The sequence below is a fragment of the Acipenser ruthenus genome, chromosome 13 (assembly GCF_902713425.1).
Source record: "Acipenser ruthenus chromosome 13, fAciRut3.2 maternal haplotype, whole genome shotgun sequence".
In the NCBI taxonomy this organism is placed as follows: Eukaryota; Metazoa; Chordata; class Actinopteri; order Acipenseriformes; family Acipenseridae; genus Acipenser; species Acipenser ruthenus.
In genome coordinates this window covers 10,359,504-10,378,847 of record NC_081201.1, presented here as the reverse complement: position 1 = coordinate 10,378,847, position 19,344 = coordinate 10,359,504, and the positions used below count along the sequence as shown (strand labels likewise).

Sequence of the window (19,344 nt, the reverse complement as noted above, 5' to 3'; positions counted from 1 at the left end):
TTGTTAGTTATTATAGTTTTATCTTGAGGTTAATGTTTTTGATACTGTAAACATTTTAAAAGGCACACAATTATGCTAAGGTGGGAAGTAAATGGTAACGTGATAAACATTTACAATGCAGACTATTTTGTATTATTTATAATGACTTTGCAGAATAGAAACCAAATGTTTCCAAAGACATTCCTAAATACTGTCTTTCTGTGCATCCAGGCATGTAATTAAGTTTTAAGAATGAAGCCTGCTGTTTGGTATTCTTAAACCTGCAGTTTGTCAGTCCCAGACTGTTGTGAACAATTGGATATTAAATAAACAGCGGAAAAATCTGATTATTCTGCCTTTTATTGCAACTGTGTTATCATTTAGTGAGCGAAAATTGTAAAGAGTACTTTAGCTGAAACCTCCTGACTGAAGGGTTACAGTTTCAAAAAAAGGTTGAAAACCCCTGCTGTGGTCTATAGATCTCTCTCCGCTTCTTTGGAAACCATTCAGATATCTGTGCTTGTGCCCATTGCAACAATACCTTTAACTGATAGCTTCACACAACCTAGATCTGCCAAATCTTATCAAATAAAAGGAAGAATTACGTGTCCCACTCCTGACACGTCTCTGCGGGTTAGCCTGTACAGGTATATACACAATTAAACTGATAGGAAGCTGAAGTTGGCTCCTTATTCACGTAGTTTATTCGCTCAGCTTTCTTATTTACATCCCAGCTTCTTTTAAGTTCTTATGCCAATTGATTTATCAAAGTCGAATCATTAGCCTTGTGTTTAAGGGTTAAATCATGTTGGGCCACTTTTTTCTCTGTGAATATCTGATGAGGGGCATCCCCTCTACAAGTGCCATGTTTATTTAACCTGGCCCAACATGGATTTGAGGGTCAAAACAGCTGGCACATATTCCAATGAGCAAATTCACTATAAATGAGAATCAATAAGTAGCTTTGTATTTCAGGGGTCCATATCCTTGGGCCACTTATTTCTCAGTACATATCCTAAATGAATTGTGGTAAACCTCGGGGCATGGTCCTCAATGGGAGGGATGTGAGGGCAGAGGTTGTGCTAAGCTCTTGCCCTTTCACGAAATGTCTCACTGTGAACTACACTTTACAAAATGGTCGCCAAATTGCAATATTATACGGCGGAGTCGTGTGAGCAGTTGCTGGAAGACAGTCACCCGTTCCCCAGGCCCTGGTGAACCAGTGGACACGGTAAGACTGTTCCTAGGAAGTTAGGGGAAGAACAGCGCAGCGCTGTGAAGAAAGTATGGGACTCGGGCGTGGAAAACAAAATACTAGCAAAAATAGACAGTAAAGGGCCGGTGTATAGAGTATTACCCCCCCCACACACACTGTCCACTTAGGGAAGAGCCGATGCAATGCAATGTGGGTAATGACAATGAAGCAGACACTGTTTTGTATTCCTGTCCTGTGGTAACTATGGGAAAAAGTTCTGCTCTTAAACATATGTGTACTTGTGGCGGAGTGTCCCGCCCCTATTTATTATTATTTGTATTTTTGTTAGCGCCGCGGATAAAAGCGCCGCGTCTTTTATTATTATATTTAAAAACCCCGTGAGGATGCATGGCTGATTAGCTACTGTTTTAACTAGCTGACAGTCACGCATCCTTACCAAACGCGTGCAGACTCTGGCCGAGGGATAATAAGATAATTAACAACTAGTTAATCCCTCGGCCAGAGTATATAAACCTGCAGCTCTCTGCACTCGAGGTTGGGTGTACAGAGGAGAGTACGGGGAGCGGAGAGAGCGAGTCACATTTAAAAAAACAATTGCTAAAACGTGCTGGATATTCCAACACGACACTTACTTGTTTGTTTGTTGATTCGTTTGGCCCTCGTGCCCTTTTGTTTTGTGTTTTGTTGTTTTGTTTAAATCTTTTGTTTGTTTATTAAATACGCTGAACGCAATAGCGTTCAGCTTCACCCGCCCATCCACTGTTTTGGTTTGAGTTACTTCCTGGTCCGTGACGTCATCACACATCACCACTGCGAGCCAGACTGTCACAGTAGTATAAAAGTTGATGGGAAAGAGGTGGCAGCTTTGCTTAATACCGGCAGTATGATTACACTGGTCACTGCAAAGTTAGTGCAGAACCACAAATTGGATAAATGTCAAGATATTGGTGTTACATGTATACATGATGATACATGCCAATACTCTACTGCGCTAGTACACATTCAGACAGACGCGGGGTCTCTTGATTACCAGGTTGGTGTTGTACCTTCCATGCCATTGAATGTAATACTCGGGTGATATTTCCCTAATTTCGCGAAATTGGGACCAAACCAGGGCATATTGGAACCGCCCACCAGAAGTACAGTGGGAGGATTTACCACCCAGAGCCAAAAGCAGGCAACCTCAATCCCGCAGACTAATGAGAAAAAAAGTGTGGTCTCGGGTGATGCACCTGTAAAGGTTTTAGTAGGTGACAATGATAATACAGAAGAAGTTAATGCACATAGACCCAGTACTAGCAAGGATCCAGGTTCTCTTATAAACAGAGAAGAGCCTAGTACCAGCACCAGTAGTGAAGAGGTTAATCCTCTATCAGACCACCCAGTGGTTCATGACATTGATTTACAAGACTTAGAGGTATCGCTCACTAACTTTGGGACTGTGCAAGCGCAGGACCCGAACCTGTATCATGCCAAAGAAAATGTGAAGGTAATCAATGAGGTCCCCATAAATAATGAAAACATGCCTAATACTTATCCCTATTTTATGATGAAGAATAACTTGTTGTAGAGTGGATAAAATAAGAATAGAAGTGATTGAACAATTGATTTTATCATTTGAGAAATATAGCTAAGCTAGACTTATTATTTCCGTATCTGATGCTGAGAGGCTAATCCATGCCTTTGTTTCATCACGAATTGACTATTGCAATGCACTTTTCTCTGGTATCCCAAAACGGGTGGTTTCTCGCTTACAGCTTGTTCACAATACAGCTGCTAGAATTCTGACTAAACCAGGAAGAGAACATATTACCCCTGTTTCGGCCTATTTGCACTGGCTCCGGTGGAGTATAGAATTGATTTTAAGATTTTGTTGTTAACTTATAAAGCCCTGAATGGATTAGCACCCAGTTATTTGCAGGAGTTATTGACCCCATATCTTCCAAATTAATAATTGATTATTATTATTTTTAATATGTACTGTACAATGCTTTGAGATACTTCGGTATAAAAAGTGCTATAAAAATGCAAATAAATAGGAGGGGCAGTCTGCCTGGTGGCCCTAGCCATAGTGGTAGCGGGCACCCCCACAGTGCCCGTACCTGGGGTCTCCAGCACACACCACTTCCTGGCACAGAACCCGGATCTGGACACACTGTGAGAGGAGCAAATCAGGGGAGGTCAGACTGCAGGGCCAAGCAGAGGAGGGAAGCAGACCTTCACTGCGAACCCAACCAGACTCTGATACGACAGCTGCTGGATCCAAACTGTAGTGTGAATGGACCTAAAATATCCTGGTTACTTTAATGCCTACCTGGGATAGGAAGAGCTGTGACCAGAGAATGACTGCTTCTATGTGTTGCTTACAACAGTAGAGACATCAATGTTCTTGTTTATAGTCCATTGTTCTCAGAGGGCCGGCAATGTGGAAAGGCATAGTACTGGTCCAATCCCCATGTTGGCACTGTGCAGCTGGTACAGTAGGTCTGTGTGTGATTGAAACACAGGCATGCTTAACATTGGTTTGAAAACCTAAAGATGTGTGTTGTGAAGCTGCAACAGGGCACAGTACAAAATCAGTTATGCAGTTTGTAAAATGAAGGTTTGATTGAAACCAATAAAAGACAGAAATCGTATGCAAGTATTGCAGAGTTGCAATTTGTGAGGTTACACAGCTACACATAGTTTAACTGTGTGGGATGGGTTTAAAGTACTTCAGTTTGCAACAGGACCTGCAGACATCTGCACTATTACATAGTTAACATTTTTATAGTTATAATTATGTATGATATAGGTGTGTAATAGTGAGTGGTAGAACCCAAAATGTAGTGCATTTGAGTGAGTGGTGTTTATTTTTTATCCCCAAAAGTAACTGATTTTTGACTAATCAACCCCCCCCCCCCGAGTAAATAAAAAATGGAAACTGAAAAATGAATCCCTAGTTCCAGGTAATAGAACCCCACCATGCCCACACAGATTTCTGAGGTCCCATTACCTTTAACCCAGGAAAGCGATTATACTGTTGATGAAGAAACGATGTGACAAACAAAAATCCCACAGAATGTTGAGATGAGAACATGTTTTTAATTTTTATTTAATAAACTCAACAAGAAGTGCAGAGATGTATTTTGGGTGCTGTAGATTAGAAATGGTAAATAATCAATCTGGAAAATGGAGTAAATTATTAGCAATCATTGTAAAAATACAGTTTTTACCTTATTAATCCAAAGCTCCAATATTTTGCAGAATGCACTACATTTTCTTTGGTCCGACATTAAAAAACATTATAAATTACATAAATTACAGTAGTGGCGTGCAGTCAGTGCATGCAAGTCATGGACTGCATGACCAATTGGAAAACTAAGAATGTTGCGATAATACTAGAATATAAAATGTGTCTTTCTGTCTATATAATCTTTATGCGTGTTCTTTGTGCACACCGCTCCATTCTTTGTGCTATGATCGAGTCATGCTGCGTAGCACTGCATGACTAATTTGGCACTTAAAACAGTACCAGACTCTCTGAGGGACGTGGCAGCCACACACGCGTAGTGGAGCTCAAGTCATGCTGGATTCACAGTCTGCTAACATAATGCAGAGGTTGCTGTAATACAGTGAGTTTAACAGAAACTGTACCTAGTCCATCCTGTTTATGACTGCTGGTTGTCAAGTTTACACTATGCTAACAGTGCAGTTATTGGAATACAGGCTGTTTTTTTAAATTGTTTTTTTAAAACTCATATTATCAGCGGTCCAAATAAACTGCATACCTAAAAAATCTGAAATAAAATTTTAATTTAATGCATAAAAATAAGCATATCAATTTAGCTGCACAGCTTGTCTGTCTCCCCTAAAACTTCCACTAACAACTACATCTCTTCTGAATACAATGTCTTCAGTTACTAGGAAACTGTACACAAGAAAAACCAACCCAACAAACATTATCCAATCTCTTTGTATATCCAAATCACAGTAAGAATAAGAAATTTGAAGCTCCACAGGCTGAAGCGTAAACACCCCAGTCCAGCTACAAATCCAACTGGAACCATCGTCAGAGGCAACTGCTAAAAAAGGTGCCTATAATATTAAACAAACTGTTTTATAACTTATTAGTGCTTTTCTGTATGGCTTTATACTGAAGTTGTAACATGTTCACTGAGTTTATGAATTTAATGTTAAAATATAAGTAACGTACGTAATTAATTTGCAGAGTCAGTGTGAAAATGTGCTGAGCCGATAAAGAACCTTGTAGAACACACGCGTGGCTGTACAGGAGTTCAAAGTAACGTTGCAGTTAAAATGGAAGGCTCTTTTTTAATGCCTACCCCATTACCATTAAAGATAGTACAGTATGTATCGAGATTACTCATGACTTCAAGGAAATGTTACATTTTGCCCCCTGAAAATACATTTTACTCTCTGTGTTCAAGTTACTCCCAGATCTCAAACCTTATCTGGAGCCCTGCATATTATTGCACTGTAGCGCCTTCTTGTAACTAACAAGCTAGATTACTAAGCTATATTTTCATTTTTTTTTAAAACACACTTGCATTTTAAAATGAATAAGAACCCATTTAAGACTACTTACAAAGCCCTAACACAAAATGGGCCAAGTTCTCAATGTTATTCACTACAAATCATCATTCAAAATGGAGAAACACAACCGATAAAGCAACCAAACCAGATATAAACAACAAACTTTTCACTTAAGAACTTGTAAGTAGTCTTAAGTTGTTTATTTTTGTTTTAGAATTGTAATGGTGTTTTTTTCCCTTTCAGATGAAAATTGTGCTAATGAAGATTTGGAGTAAAGAGCTTTGAGAATCCAGCCCAAAGTGATCACAAAAATGAAGATATTATTGAGGAATTGCTATTAAACATATGACATGTGGCTGTTGTCTTTTAGCCTTAGAATTGTGTAGTATGTTCTGTGTACATGATGACGTCTGTACATATATAAAGTTGAGGGAACACAAAGCCACATTGTGACTTGGAACTTGGTTTCAGGAGACTAGGTTTCAGGCCACTGCACGGCACACAAGGGGAGACTTGGGGATTCGTAGAGCAAGTGGCTTAAGATGCACTGCAATTTTGACAAATATGTAACTGTGATCTAGTGATTTCTTGTACATGATTCATTAGCCCCCAGTAAGGCTGATTACTACATTATTCATATGGGTTAATTCTGTAGATCATGATATACCCTACATGATCAGACACAATGAGCTGCCCCTCGGGGTTAACTGTAATATGAACAGGCATGTACCAATCTTGAAAGTTCAGAAGCTCTGTCAGAAACTCTCCCTTGGGAGAAAGCTGAATGATCCTCCCACTTTCTATTGCATAAATATAGTCCCTGTGGTCAACACAGACACAGGAAGGGGCAAATTTACCAGGACCTGCAGACTCGCACACATTGATGATCTCTCCCGTCTTCTTGAAAACAATGATGCATTTCTTGAGGGTGTCTGAGACGATAAACTCTTCTCTGCTGTTGACTGCCAGATATGAAAAATCTCCTACGAGGTAGTTGTAAGGCTGGACTCGCCCGACAAGGCGTTTTTTCAGATCATATAAAGAAATGGTGCATGCTGTCCCTTCACTCACTGCTCTGTACTGCCTCTTGTAAGAAGCAATTGCATACAGGCTATGTGAGCCACGCAAGGGAATACGATGTATATCAGAATGTTCTCCTTTGGTATTATAAAGAAATGCCTTTGAAGTAAAAGACATTTCCTCTCCACAGACAGCAATACCACAAGGGTGGATATTCATAAGTGATGTAGAGATGCTGTATTTTCCTTTTATATCAAACCTTTTTATTACTGAGTTTTTGTAATCAGCAATGATAATGTCACCATTTTCAAAGTGGCTAAGACCTGATATTACCGGAGTAAATTCATTGTCACAACTTACTATTTGAAATGCGCGAACAAATGCTATCTTAACCTTTTTTTGTACCATGGTCTTGTCAGATTTCAACATGGTCTTGACAGAGGTCTCAGATTTCTGAACTGGTGTCTCAGATTTCTGAACTGGTGTCTCAGATTTCTGAACTGGTGAGTTGTCAGATTTCTGAACTGGTGCCTCGACAGATTTCTGAACTGCTGCCTTGACAGATTTCTGAACTGGTGTCTCAGATTTCTGAACTGGTGTCTCAGATTTCTGAACTGGTGCGTTGACAGATTTCTGAACTGGTGCCTCGACAGATTTCTGAACTGCTGCCTCGACAGAGTTCTGAACTGCTGCCTCGACAGATTTCTGAACTGCTGCCTCGACAGAGTTCTGAACTGCTGCCTCGACAGATTTCTGAACTGGTGTCTCAGATTTCTGAACTGGTGTCTCGACAGATTTCTGAACTGGTGTCTCGACAGATTTCTGAACTGGTGTCTCAGATTTCTGAACTGGTGTCTCAGATTTCTGAACTGGTGCGTTGACAGATTTCTGAACTGGTGTGTTGACAGATTTCTGAACTGGTGCGTTGACAGATTTCTGAACTGGTGCGTTGACAGATTTCTGAACTGGTGTCTCGACAGATTTCTGAACTGGTGTCTCAGATTTCTGAACTGGTGTCTCAGATTTCTGAACTGGTGTGTTGACAGATTTCTGAACTGGTGTCACAGATGTCTGAACTGGTGTCTCAGATTTCTGAACTGGTGTCTCGACAGATTTCTGAACTGGTGTCTCGACAGATTTCTGAACTGGTGTCTCAGATTTCTGAACTGGTGTCTCAGATTTCTGAACTGGTGCGTTGACAGATTTCTGAACTGGTGTCTCAGATTTCTGAACTGGTGTCTCAGATTTCTGAACTGGTGCGTTGACAGATTTCTGAACTGGTGTCTCAGATTTCTGAACTTGTGCGTTGACAGATTTCTGAACTGGTGCCTCGACAGATTTCTGAACTGCTGCCTCGACAGATTTCTGAACTGCTGCCTCGACAGAGTTCTGAACTGCTGCCTCGACAGATTTCTGAACTGGTGTCTCAGATTTCTGAACTGGTGTCTCGACAGATTTCTGAACTGGTGTCTCAGATTTCTGAACTGGTGTCTCAGATTTCTGAACTGGTGCGTTGACAGATTTCTGAACTGGTGCCTCGACAGATTTCTGAACTGCTGCCTCGACAGATTTCTGAACTGCTGCCTCGACAGAGTTCTGAACTGCTGTCTCGACAGATTTCTGAACTGGTGTCTCAGATTTCTGAACTGGTGTCTCGACAGATTTCTGAACTGGTGTCTCAGATTTCTGAACTGGTGTCTCAGATTTCTGAACTGGTGTGTTGACAGATTTCTGAACTGGTGTCACAGATGTCTGAACTGGTGTCTCAGATTTCTGAACTGGTGTCTCGACAGATTTCTGAACTGGTGTCTCGACAGATTTCTGAACTGGTGTCTCAGATTTCTGAACTGGTGTCTCAGATTTCTGAACTGGTGCGTTGACAGATTTCTGAACTGGTGTCTCAGATTTCTGAACTGGTGTCTCAGATTTCTGAACTGGTGCGTTGACAGATTTCTGAACTGGTGTCTCAGATTTCTGAACTGGTGTCTCAGATTTCTGAACTGGTGCGTTGACAGATTTCTGAACTGGTGCGTTGACAGATTTCTGAACTGGTGCCTCGACAGATTTCTGAACTGCTGCCTCGACAGATTTCTGAACTGGTGTCTCAGATTTCTGAACTGGTGTCTCGACAGATTTCTGAACTGGTGTCTCGACAGATTTCTGAACTGGTGTCTCCACAGATTTCTGAACTCCTGCCTCGATAGATTTCTGAACTGGTGTCTCAGATTTCTGAACTGGCATCTCGACAGATTTCTGAACTGATGTCTCAACAGATTTCTGGACAGTCATATGTGGTTCTAGTTTGATGTCGGTTGCAACCACTGTTGGAGCATTTCCTGAACTATTGCAATGGTGTTCAAATCTCAATTGAAACATTTGTTTTCCAACGCTCTCCTTGTTTAGGCCTTCCTTTATAACCAGATGTGGCATTTTCCCTTCAGCTGCTGGGATGTTAAGATCCTGAAGTCTTTTAATATGACTCTGAATCATGCCTTCCAGCTGGAGAATTTCATAATCTTTCCCCATTTCCATGACCTTCCTGGAGAAGTCCTTGGTGCTCTGAGCAGAGTCCATGTGATTGTGGAGAGCCTGCTTAATGCTCAGGTAGCTCTTCTCCTGCTGTTGAACAAAATCTGATAGTTCTTTACAAATATAATCCCTTTGAGCATACAGCTGTTCTACAAGCACAGAGACATACTTTGAGACACAGTCCTGGATAGTGCTTTGGGATTCCTTTAGCTGTCCTATCATGGAGTCCATAGCCTCTTCTTGCTGGCCAATGCTTTTTATGTTGTTGTCCAAGCTGCTGATCAGACCCTCTACCTGTGGCTTCCTGGCTTTGACAGCATCAGCCATGACCAGGATGTGGTGTGAAAAGTGCTCCAGCATGCGACAGTCCCTGCAGATGGGTGTGGAGCAGGTGTTGCAGTAAAACCTCAGTGTGTCCTGGTGGCTGTGGCAGTGCTGCTCCTGCCTGAGCCGGGCCTCTTCATCATATCTCCCCGCAGTGTAGTCCTGCAGGCTCACCACTGTGTGGGAGAGGGTGAGCTTGGAGCAGCGGTGGCCCTCGGCGCAGGAACGGCACAGGAAGTCAGCACAGTCGAGGCAGCGGGACGAGGCAGCCTCAGGGCTCTGCTTTAAGGACACACACACAGAGCAGACCGCCTCCTTCTTCCTCTTGGATTCAAACAGGTCCAGAAGGCCGTTTATAAAGAAGCTGGTTTTGATGTTTCTGACGCTGCCCTGAACGCATGTCTCTGTTCGGCACTCAGGGCAGTAGATAGTGCCTTTCCCTTTCTCCAACAGCTTCTCCAGACACTGCTCACAGTAGGAGTGCAGGCAGGGCAGGATCCGGGGAGACTTGTACAGCTCAAAGCAGATCTTACACTTTAGAAACTCTTCTTCAATCAACTCAGAAAGCTGGGGATCTGTGGCTGCCATGGTTCTGTTACAGTGCCCTGGGAACATAAAGAGGAAGATAAGAAGAACAGTATCTCCAACCACACAGTGTAGTTTGTTTCATTTCAGACTGTCAGTCATTATGCACAGCTACGTATATATATAATATCTAGTAGACTCTGATCTGAAATGGCTTTGTATATGATGGAATTAATGTCACATTCAAATTACCTACATTGATTATGTATTCTTATTTAACTAAATATAAACAGATTATCCTATATGGTGCTGTGTAAAATACAAGCTGATTTTAACCCATTCAAGGTTAGAGTGGCCATTAAGCCCACTTGCTGATGAAATATTCTACATATTACACACTAGCTTTGAGAGGAGAAAGGGACAGGTTTTTCAAAACGTGTAACCGGAATCAAAGTGATCCAGATTTTGTAATCCTATATTGTGTGGTCGAGATTACTTTTATCTGGATCGTTTTGATCCAGTTTTTCAGAAAATGTCACCACTGGATCACATTTATCCAGATTACAAATAATTCCAATTACAAAATCTTTTTTTTTTTTTTTTTAAAGTAATCTCAAATTCACAGAATATAGGATTACAAAATCTGGATCACTTTGATTACAAATCTTGAAAAAACAGCCCCTGGTGAGAAGGCTACATTAGAACAACTCTGTTTTAAAAGTATTTGGAAATCAGATTGTGTTGTTATAGATGTGTTGCTATATGGACCACCACAGATATTCTGTTCTACAGACAGAAACAGTTTCAGCTCCAGGGAAAGTATGAAGTAAAAGCTGTTCATTAAAAAACAAAAACAAAATTTAAACAACCTAACAGCAATCATTGATTAGTAAGGCCATAAAACATAAGGCAACATTGGAAACTAGTTCGGTAACACTTTCCAGCAATAGTAAGCAAAGTTCAGACAACCAAATCAAGTTAGATAACATGAACTTCTTTACTTGTGACAAGTGACGCGATCACACAATATCCTCCAATTTTTGGTTTAAGTAAAATAAAATGAGTAATGATTAATTACTATCTATGTATTATTATTATTATTATTATTATTATTATTATTATTATTATTATTATTATTATTATTATTATTTATTTATTTCTTAGCAGACGCCCTTATCTAGGGCGACTTACAATTGTTACAATGTAACATTAAAAAGTTTTATTTTTGTGTTTATGAATTTTGAAAATGTTCTAAGATGTTTTTAGCATCATTTAAAAAACATGAATTCAAAACTATTGTATTCATTTTATTTCATTTTCTGCTACAAAACTTCTGGTCCACTCTCTCAACTTCACCCACCTCTGCCTGTATCATATTGAACCTCCCCTCTCCTCCTCCAGCTACACTGGCTCCCTGTCTATTATAATTGCCTGTTCAAATTCCATACCCGTGTGTACAAATCTCTTCATGGTCTTATCTGGCTGCACTGATCTCTTACTATGGTACGTTCCCTCACATCTCTTACGCTCCCAATCCCTATTGTCCCTCTCTGTCCCACCCTCGCCCTGTGCCCAATCCCGTTTCTGTTCCTTTTCCCTTCTTGCTCTCCTTCATTGGAATAAACCTACACTTCATAGTTTCCGTTCCTCCCTCAAAACGCATCTCTTTTCCCTAGCCCATTCTATTGATGCTCCTGGTCCTGTTATGACCGTTTACCTCGACCTTGACCGTGACCTCTGGCCCTCTGCTTTGCTAAAGCAACACATTTGTGTCTCACCATCCTAGACCAATAAACTTACCCTCTTTCTTTATCCACTTTTCTTCATTGCACCATTTTGTAAAGCGCCTTGGCTAAAGGCAATTTAAAAATGTGAATAAATAAAAAATATATATATTTAAAATCGACATTTTCTTTTAATAACAGCTTTGTGAATCGAGTCTGTTCACTTTCAATCCATTAAAATAATGTACAGACTAACAACTTTTTACACTTATAACTATATTTTTCAGATGTTTATAATTCTTAACCAGTACATTACATCTAGTCGAAACTTTGTCAATTAATTGATATTCTTTTAGTTTTTTCAAACAACACAGCACAGTACAGTGAAATATAGACAATCTGCTTTAATATATTATTGTCATGACATTATGAATCCTTCTCCTTGCCAAAGCACAAATATGAATATAAAAGACAGAGCATATGTGCTGTTGGTTAACACTCGAATGACAGAATAAAGAGTTCATCTCTTGCCTGTAAGGATCCAGGTGTGTCTGTAGCATTCCAGCTTGTCACAGTGGTTCCTGACCTCCCTCTGTCATTAAGGCTGTAAAGCACTGTAGACTCTCTGTATTTATATCTGGAGAGGACACTCCCATAGTGACACCTGCTTCTCAACACCCAACCTGTCTTGTCTGAACTTTCGTTTCCTAAGCAATGCCACTCCTTTCTCTTCTTTTCTTCAAAAGGCTTTGCATGTACTGATTCATTGACGTTGTTATCTGAGGAATTTATGAATTTACAGTAGTGCTCATGTTTGGAAATAACAAATGATTCACAGTAAAACTAGGGGCAGGGATTGGATTGCCCATTTTTCCACATTTCATTTTACTTACTAAACATCCTGGTATCTCTGAATAGATACTTGTCTCCTCTTTAAAAATATGCTAAATATTATAATGAGCAAGACATCTCACAAGTAGAATAGTTTTCTGGGAAACCAGTACAACTGTGGATGGGGTTTGTTGCCGGATAACCTTGAACTGATAATAACCTCATTACCTCAGATCACTCGTCTCCTCATTAAAAAATATGCAAGAGGGGGCTCCCGAGTGGCGCATCCAGTAAAAGCACTCGCTAGAGTGCAGGATGCGCTCTATAGCCTGGACGTCGCGAGTTCGAATCCAGGCTATTCCACAGCCGACCGTCGACGTGGCCGAGCGTCGCCCAGGGGGATGGAAGGAGGGAAGGAGGGAAGGAGGGAAGGAGAGTTAGGTTGGCCAGGGTGTCCTCGGCCAGGGTGTCCTCGGCTCACCGCGCACCAGCGACCCCTGTAGTCTGGCCGTGTGCCTGCGGGCTTGCCTGTAAGCTGCCCAGAGCTGCGTTGTACTCCGACGCTGTAGCTCTGAGGTGGCTGCACGGTGAGTCTGCAGAGTGTAAAGAAGCGGGCGGCTGACGGCACACGCTTCGGAAGATAGCGTGTGTTCATCTTCGTCCCTCCCGAGTCAGCGCAGGGGTGGTAGCGGTGAGCGGAGCCTATAAATAATTGGGCATTTCAAATTGGGGAGAAAATAATAAAAAATAATTAGCAACAACTAAATTTATAAAAAAAAAAAAAAAAAAATATGCAAGAGATTATAGTGAACAGTCTCTCCCATAAGTGCTGTGATCTCCAAATATGATCCACTTGCTACCAATGCAGAATGGCTGGGTGTGACATTTTGTCTTCATTTCATTTGTCGTCCGCTCCAGCTCATCCAGAACTCTGCTGCCCGCCTGGTGTTCTCTCTGCCTCGCTTCGCCCACGCTACTCCACTACTCCGCTCGCTCCACTGGCTCCCGATCACCGCTCGCATCCAGTTCAAGACTCTTGTACTAGCCTACAGATGCCTTGACCAGACTGCACCCAGCTACCTCCAGACCCTCATCTCTCCCTACACCCCCACTCGACCTCTCCGCTCCGCCTGCACTAGAAGACTAGCTCTACCTCCGCTACGCTCCCCTGCCTCCAGAGCCCGCTCCTTCTCCACCCTTGCTCCGCAGTGCTGGAATGACCTTCCTACGGATGTCAGGACTGCCCAGTCCCTGACCACATTCCGGCGCCTCCTCAAGACTCACCTCTTCAAAGAGCACCTGTAGAACTCCTCTGTTTGTATCCTGGGACACTATCACCCTTCATGTAAATGTGCTTTATTTTGCTCTTATCTGCCCCCTATTTTACTGCATTTAATCCTGTACTTCAGAATACTGTAATCTGCCAAGTGTTTAACCTGTAGTACTTTGTATTTAATCACATCCTGATGTAACTATCACTATTTAATCATATCCTGATGTAACTATCACTATTATCTGCTGTATTATTGAATTGTGGTTTGTCACACTTGTACTTTGCTTGAACAAAAGTTATTGTATTTCTTGCTCTTATTGTATTACTTGTATTGTAACACTTGAAATGTATTTGCTTACGATTGTAAGTCGCCCTGGATAAGGGCGTCTGCTAAGAAATAAATAATAATAATAATAATAATAATAATAATAATAATAAGGACTGCCAAGGGCAGCACTACATTGGATATTGTACCAGTCTTGTTAGTCACCACTCAGGAAAATCATTTCTAGGTAAAATAGAGAACAAATGCTCCACCCAGTCATTCAGCATTGTTAGTAAATGAATAACTGAACTTGTGAGACGGATTGTTCATTAAAACCATTACCATCTTTTTAAAGTTATCCAGAAACAAACTCCCCATCTCGAGTCTCTTATGGCATTAAGAGGAATATCTGTAAATTAAAAAACTGATCAGAGATTCACTATAACCTGAAAAATACATACAGTATTATTTTATGTATTTGACTTTTGCCTGCTTGATGAAAGACAATTTCTGTTCTAGTGCACCCCCTCTGAATGATTAAACAATCTCTGTTCTAGTGCACCCCCTCTGAATGATTAAACAATCTCTGTTCTAGTGCACCCCCTCTGAATGATTAAACATTCTCTGTTCTAATGCACCCCCTCTGAATGATAAGACAATCTCTGTGCTAGTGCACCCCCTCTGAATGATTAAACAATCTCTGTTCTAGTGCACCCCCTCTGAATGATAAGACAATCTCTGTGCTAGTGCACCCCCTCTGAATGATTAAACAATCTCTGTGCTAGTGCACCCCCTCTGAATGATTAAACAATCTCTGTTCTAGTGCACCCCCTCTGAATGATTAGACAATCTCTGTTCTAGTGCACCCCCTCTGAATGATAAGACAATCTCTGTTCTAGAGCACCTATTGGTAACTTTAAATACTTATACAAATACACAAATGTTCACAAACTCCTAATTAAAAAAAAAAAAGTTAGCGGTACTTTTATTATTATTTTACACGTTTTACATTTTTTAAGAGGTAGATAAAAAAAAAACACTTATTGTGACGTCTATATCATTTATATTAAATATTAATTGATTTATTTCTGTTTTAAAATGTTACATTTGCCTGCAAAAAATATATTTTTATACTAATATAAAAAAAGGTCAAGCACGCATGGGATTTGAAACTATAACCTTCAGTTTGCAAGCGTGTTGTGTTACTGTGAATGCTACACCATTTTTTTTAGTCATCTCATCATCATTCTGAGATTCTGATCTTGATTTCTTAAAATATTTTGGTTTCCTGTCAGTGTAATGCCCATTCTGGTCCATATTGGCACAAGGAAGTACGGTTTCCTCTCGATACTGGTTGATGACAGTAACCAATACCAGTGAAGATATCAAAAACACAAGCCAAGTTTCAAGAAACCATTGGGGCAACCTTGCCCAGCACCAAGTAAATAGGCACATCTGTCAAAGCGATGAGGGCCAAGGTTGCCCCAATGGTTTCTTGAAACCTGGCTTGTGTTTTTGATATCTTCATTTTAAATTATTATTATTATTATTATTATTTATTTCTTAGCAGACGCCCTTATCCAGGGCGACTTACAATCGCAAGCAAATACAAATACATTCAAGTGTTACAATATAAGTCATACAATAAGAACAAGAAATACAATAATTCTCAAGTGTGACAAACCACAATTCAATAATACAGCAGATAATAGTGAAAGTTACATCAGGATATGATTAAATAGTGATAGTTACATCAGGATATGATTAAGTACAAAATACTACAGATTAAACACTTGGCAGATTACAATATTCTGAGGTACAGGATTAAATGCAGTAAAATAGGGGGCAGATAAGAGCAAAATAAAGCATATTTAAATGAAGGGTGATAGTGTCCCAGGATACAACAGAGGAGTTCTACAGGTGCTGTTTGAAGAGGTGAGTCTTAAGGAGGCGCCGGAATGTGGTCAGGGACTGGGCAGTCCTGACATCTGTAGGAAGGTCGTTCCACCACTGCGGAGCAAGGGTGGAGAAGGAGCGGGCTCGGGAGGCAGGGGAGCGTAGCGGAGGTAGAGCCAGTCTTCTAGTGCAGGCGGAGCGGAGAGGTCGAGTGGGGGTGTAGGGAGAGATGAGGGTCTGGAGGTAGCTGGGTGCAGTCTGATCAAGGCATCTGTAGGCTAGTACAAGAGTCTTGAACTGGATGCGAGCGGTGATCGGGAGCCAGTGGAGCGAGCGGAGTAGTGGAGTAGCGTGGGTGAAGCGAGGTAGAGAGAACACCAGGCGAGCAGCAGAGTTCTGGATGAAGCAGCAGAGTTCTGGATGAGTTCTGGATGAGTTAAATGGCTGGGCACTTTTAATAACTTGGTGTTTTTTCACATTTCCAATGTGTTTTTGCTTCTTTCTACACACGTGCGGGGACTGTGGAAAAGACGGAGCTCGGAACTCTTGTTGACAGTACGCCACCAAAGGTTTCTATAGTGTATCATTTCTATATAAAGAACCCATTGCCCCAAGGTAAGAAACTCAGCTTTCCAGTAATACCAGCAACACCAGCTTTCGTACTTCAGTGAAGGATAGGGCGCTAGAGAGACGCTGCAGACTTGGAGACAGACAGACAGCGTGAGAGCGAGAGAGTTTTATCCATTGTGTTTGTGCCAGACAGGAACTGCTTTAGTGGCACAGAAAGTAATGGGACATGGCCTGAGCATGTACAATTGAAAACTGTTCTCTTCAGTGTTCCATATTCTGTTGTGTTTTTTACATATACAGTATTCTCATCTTTACCACATATAGTATGCCTGATCCTGTTGCAACTTACATAATATGAAAGGACATTTCGTGGCTTGCAGCACACACAATTCAGTAGTTACACACACATAAATGAAAAGTCAAAAACAGGCGGAAATAGGGCTGAGTGTAGAGTTAAAAGAAGTAGGGGGCCCGGCCCTGCCCCAAACGTAATTCCAGCACTGATTAAAAAGCTGAATCTGGTTTCACAATAAAGTTGACGTTGTTAGCAACCTTTATTAAGGATAAGACGTTAGCAGCATTCAAGAGCGTGTGTGGAGGTGCGTCTCAAATACCATCTGTCTCAGAGTGCAGCAGTGACTCGCCCGCCCCCTTTCACAGGGTCCCACAGCTGGTTACATTTGGAGAAACCACATAACCTCTCATAATAGTTTATATCTCGTACCTAGCACGGTATGTGTAAAATGTTAACACAATACATCCGCCTGCCAGTAATCTCTAGTTTTGAACACGCAAAATACTCATAAATATTCAATTTACATTGTACAACACGCTACGTCATATAATGGTTCATAACTCATATTAATATGAATAACAAATAATTTAGACATTGCTGAATTTCACTCTTCTTTTAGACCACAACGATGATTCAGTTGGAACAGCACATCCCCCCAGCCCAGTCAGCATCCAACAGTTAGGTTTCCAACTTTGCGTTTGTCAATTAGCAAGCTAGGGTACATACACACACACACAAAAACAAAACAAAAAAACAGCCCTCGTTTGAAACGTTAACTATGTATTTTTGCAACGTTTTACCGGAGAATAAAACAGCACACAACGACTTGTTCGTCTGTCTCGTGCCCAGCAGCACAAAGGGGATATCCCTGTCCTGAGGGCATCGGATGATTCTTAATGCCAGGTTTAGGGTTATGTATTGGGTTAGGGTTAGATTTTAAGGCTGGGGTTGCTTAAGGTTAGGGTCAGGGTGGGTTGATTTCGTAGAGTTGCCGAGCTCTGGAAGTGATAGAAAAAAAAAGAAACAAATAACATGATTTCCATGAGTACTTTACCGGTAGTACGTCATGCCGGCGGTCCCTTTAAATAATGGCCACAAGGACTCTATGAGCATGCGTCAGATAAATATGGCGCTGTTCTGTTAGCGTAGGAGAACGTGAAACAGTAAGGGAGAAGTATTAATTATTATAAATTTTTTTTAATGGTTTTCTAGGTGAGTATTCATTCATTAGTTTATTAAATTGCATGTTTTAACACGCTTTTTTCTTTGCACTGAAATGGAATGCGAATAGAAGTTACGATCTACCGCGGTACTGTACAATTTATACTACAGGTACAGTATTTTACTAGAACTAGATCGTAAATAACTAATGTAAAAGAAAGTCTGATCGATACAATATTGGAGGCTCAAAGCATTAGTTGCTTTGTAATAAGTTATAATATTTACTGCATTCTATAATCCTGTTTAGTTCACACGGAAATACATTGATGTGTATTTACTACTGTATCATTTCATAGTTTTAGTCTGTTTTATCAGAAAGCAGACGCTGTTGACAGTCCATTTCGTTCTTCAAAGTCAATTTCAGCCATATTGTTACAAGTTCTACCGTCTTTTAAAACTTGCTTTTCGGCTAGATCACTAGATCAAGTAGCTCGCAGCAGAAGTTTACACTGACCACTTACCAGGCAGAAGACTTTGTTCACAGTCCAGTTTGCACATGTCTCAAAAGAGCCACCTGACTGGCTGCAGATAATAGGAATGGCTAGGCTGTAAGCGTAACATTATATAGGAGCCATTATCCTGCTGTCAAGTTATCCTGCTTGTTCAAAAGAAGCACAGCGTGCCTCATTAGGCTCACAATAAGAACTGCTCAAAGTGCTATGCATTTTGGAGTATATTATACTTTAAACTGTTACCATGTAATAACTTTGGGCCTGTCCAATTGTTTACTTCCAGAATTCCCTATCAGGATGGATTCTGGACCCCTGGCGGTGCACCTTGCTGTTCGCCAGTGTATCAACACCCTGTCCACGTCCCGGGACATTACTGAGGTCACCGAAGCACTCCGTACAGCTGGACGCTATTTGTCTGGAACTGAAGATGACCCGCCTGCCTGTCAGAGGGAAGAGTTTGCCAGGGCGCACTACACCAAACTCCTGCAGTTCCTCATAAGCAACCTCAATGCCCATTGGCTGGAGCTGCTAACCCCAGAGCAGCACATGGACTTGTGGGTCAGTTTGTTCTTAAACGGGCCTCCAGACCAAGTTCTGCTGGTGCTGCTGGATTGTGTGAACTCTTGCAGGTGAGAGAATCAGAGCTGATTGTGTGTGTGTGCTTTGTTATTTTATTTAATTGAGTTGT

General features: G+C 41.1%; 2 protein-coding genes across 5 annotated transcripts in view; one reads left to right on the top strand and one right to left on the bottom strand.

Annotated features, from left to right (window-relative positions):
• Nucleotides 1–3,257: 3,257 nt before the first annotated feature.
• Nucleotides 3,258–10,357, bottom strand: LOC131740168 (nucleolar protein dao-5-like). The gene is made up of 2 exons (XM_059035300.1): nucleotides 7,157–10,357; nucleotides 3,258–3,350 (listed from the first exon to the last, which is right to left on the bottom strand). Exons 1-2 carry the CDS (start codon nucleotides 10,217–10,219, stop codon nucleotides 3,258–3,260), a joined length of 3,156 nt encoding a protein of 1,051 aa, XP_058891283.1. The 5' UTR covers nucleotides 10,220–10,357.
• A 5,946-nt stretch (nucleotides 10,358–16,303) lies between these two features.
• The window catches only part of telo2 (TEL2, telomere maintenance 2, homolog (S. cerevisiae)), a 30,998-nt gene continuing 27,957 nt past the window's right edge, over nucleotides 16,304–19,344 (top strand). The window contains exons 1-2 of one of the 4 annotated variants that reach the window (XM_059035649.1): nucleotides 16,304–16,733; nucleotides 18,940–19,285. In XM_059035649.1, the coding sequence (XP_058891632.1) occupies nucleotides 18,954–19,285 (332 nt within the window). In that variant the 5' untranslated portion in view covers nucleotides 16,304–16,733; nucleotides 18,940–18,953. Of the gene's footprint in view, nucleotides 16,734–18,080; nucleotides 18,196–18,274; nucleotides 18,316–18,939; nucleotides 19,286–19,344 lie in introns of those variants that run through there. The other 3 variants (XM_059035647.1, XM_059035650.1, XM_059035648.1) reach the window with 3 other exon arrangements.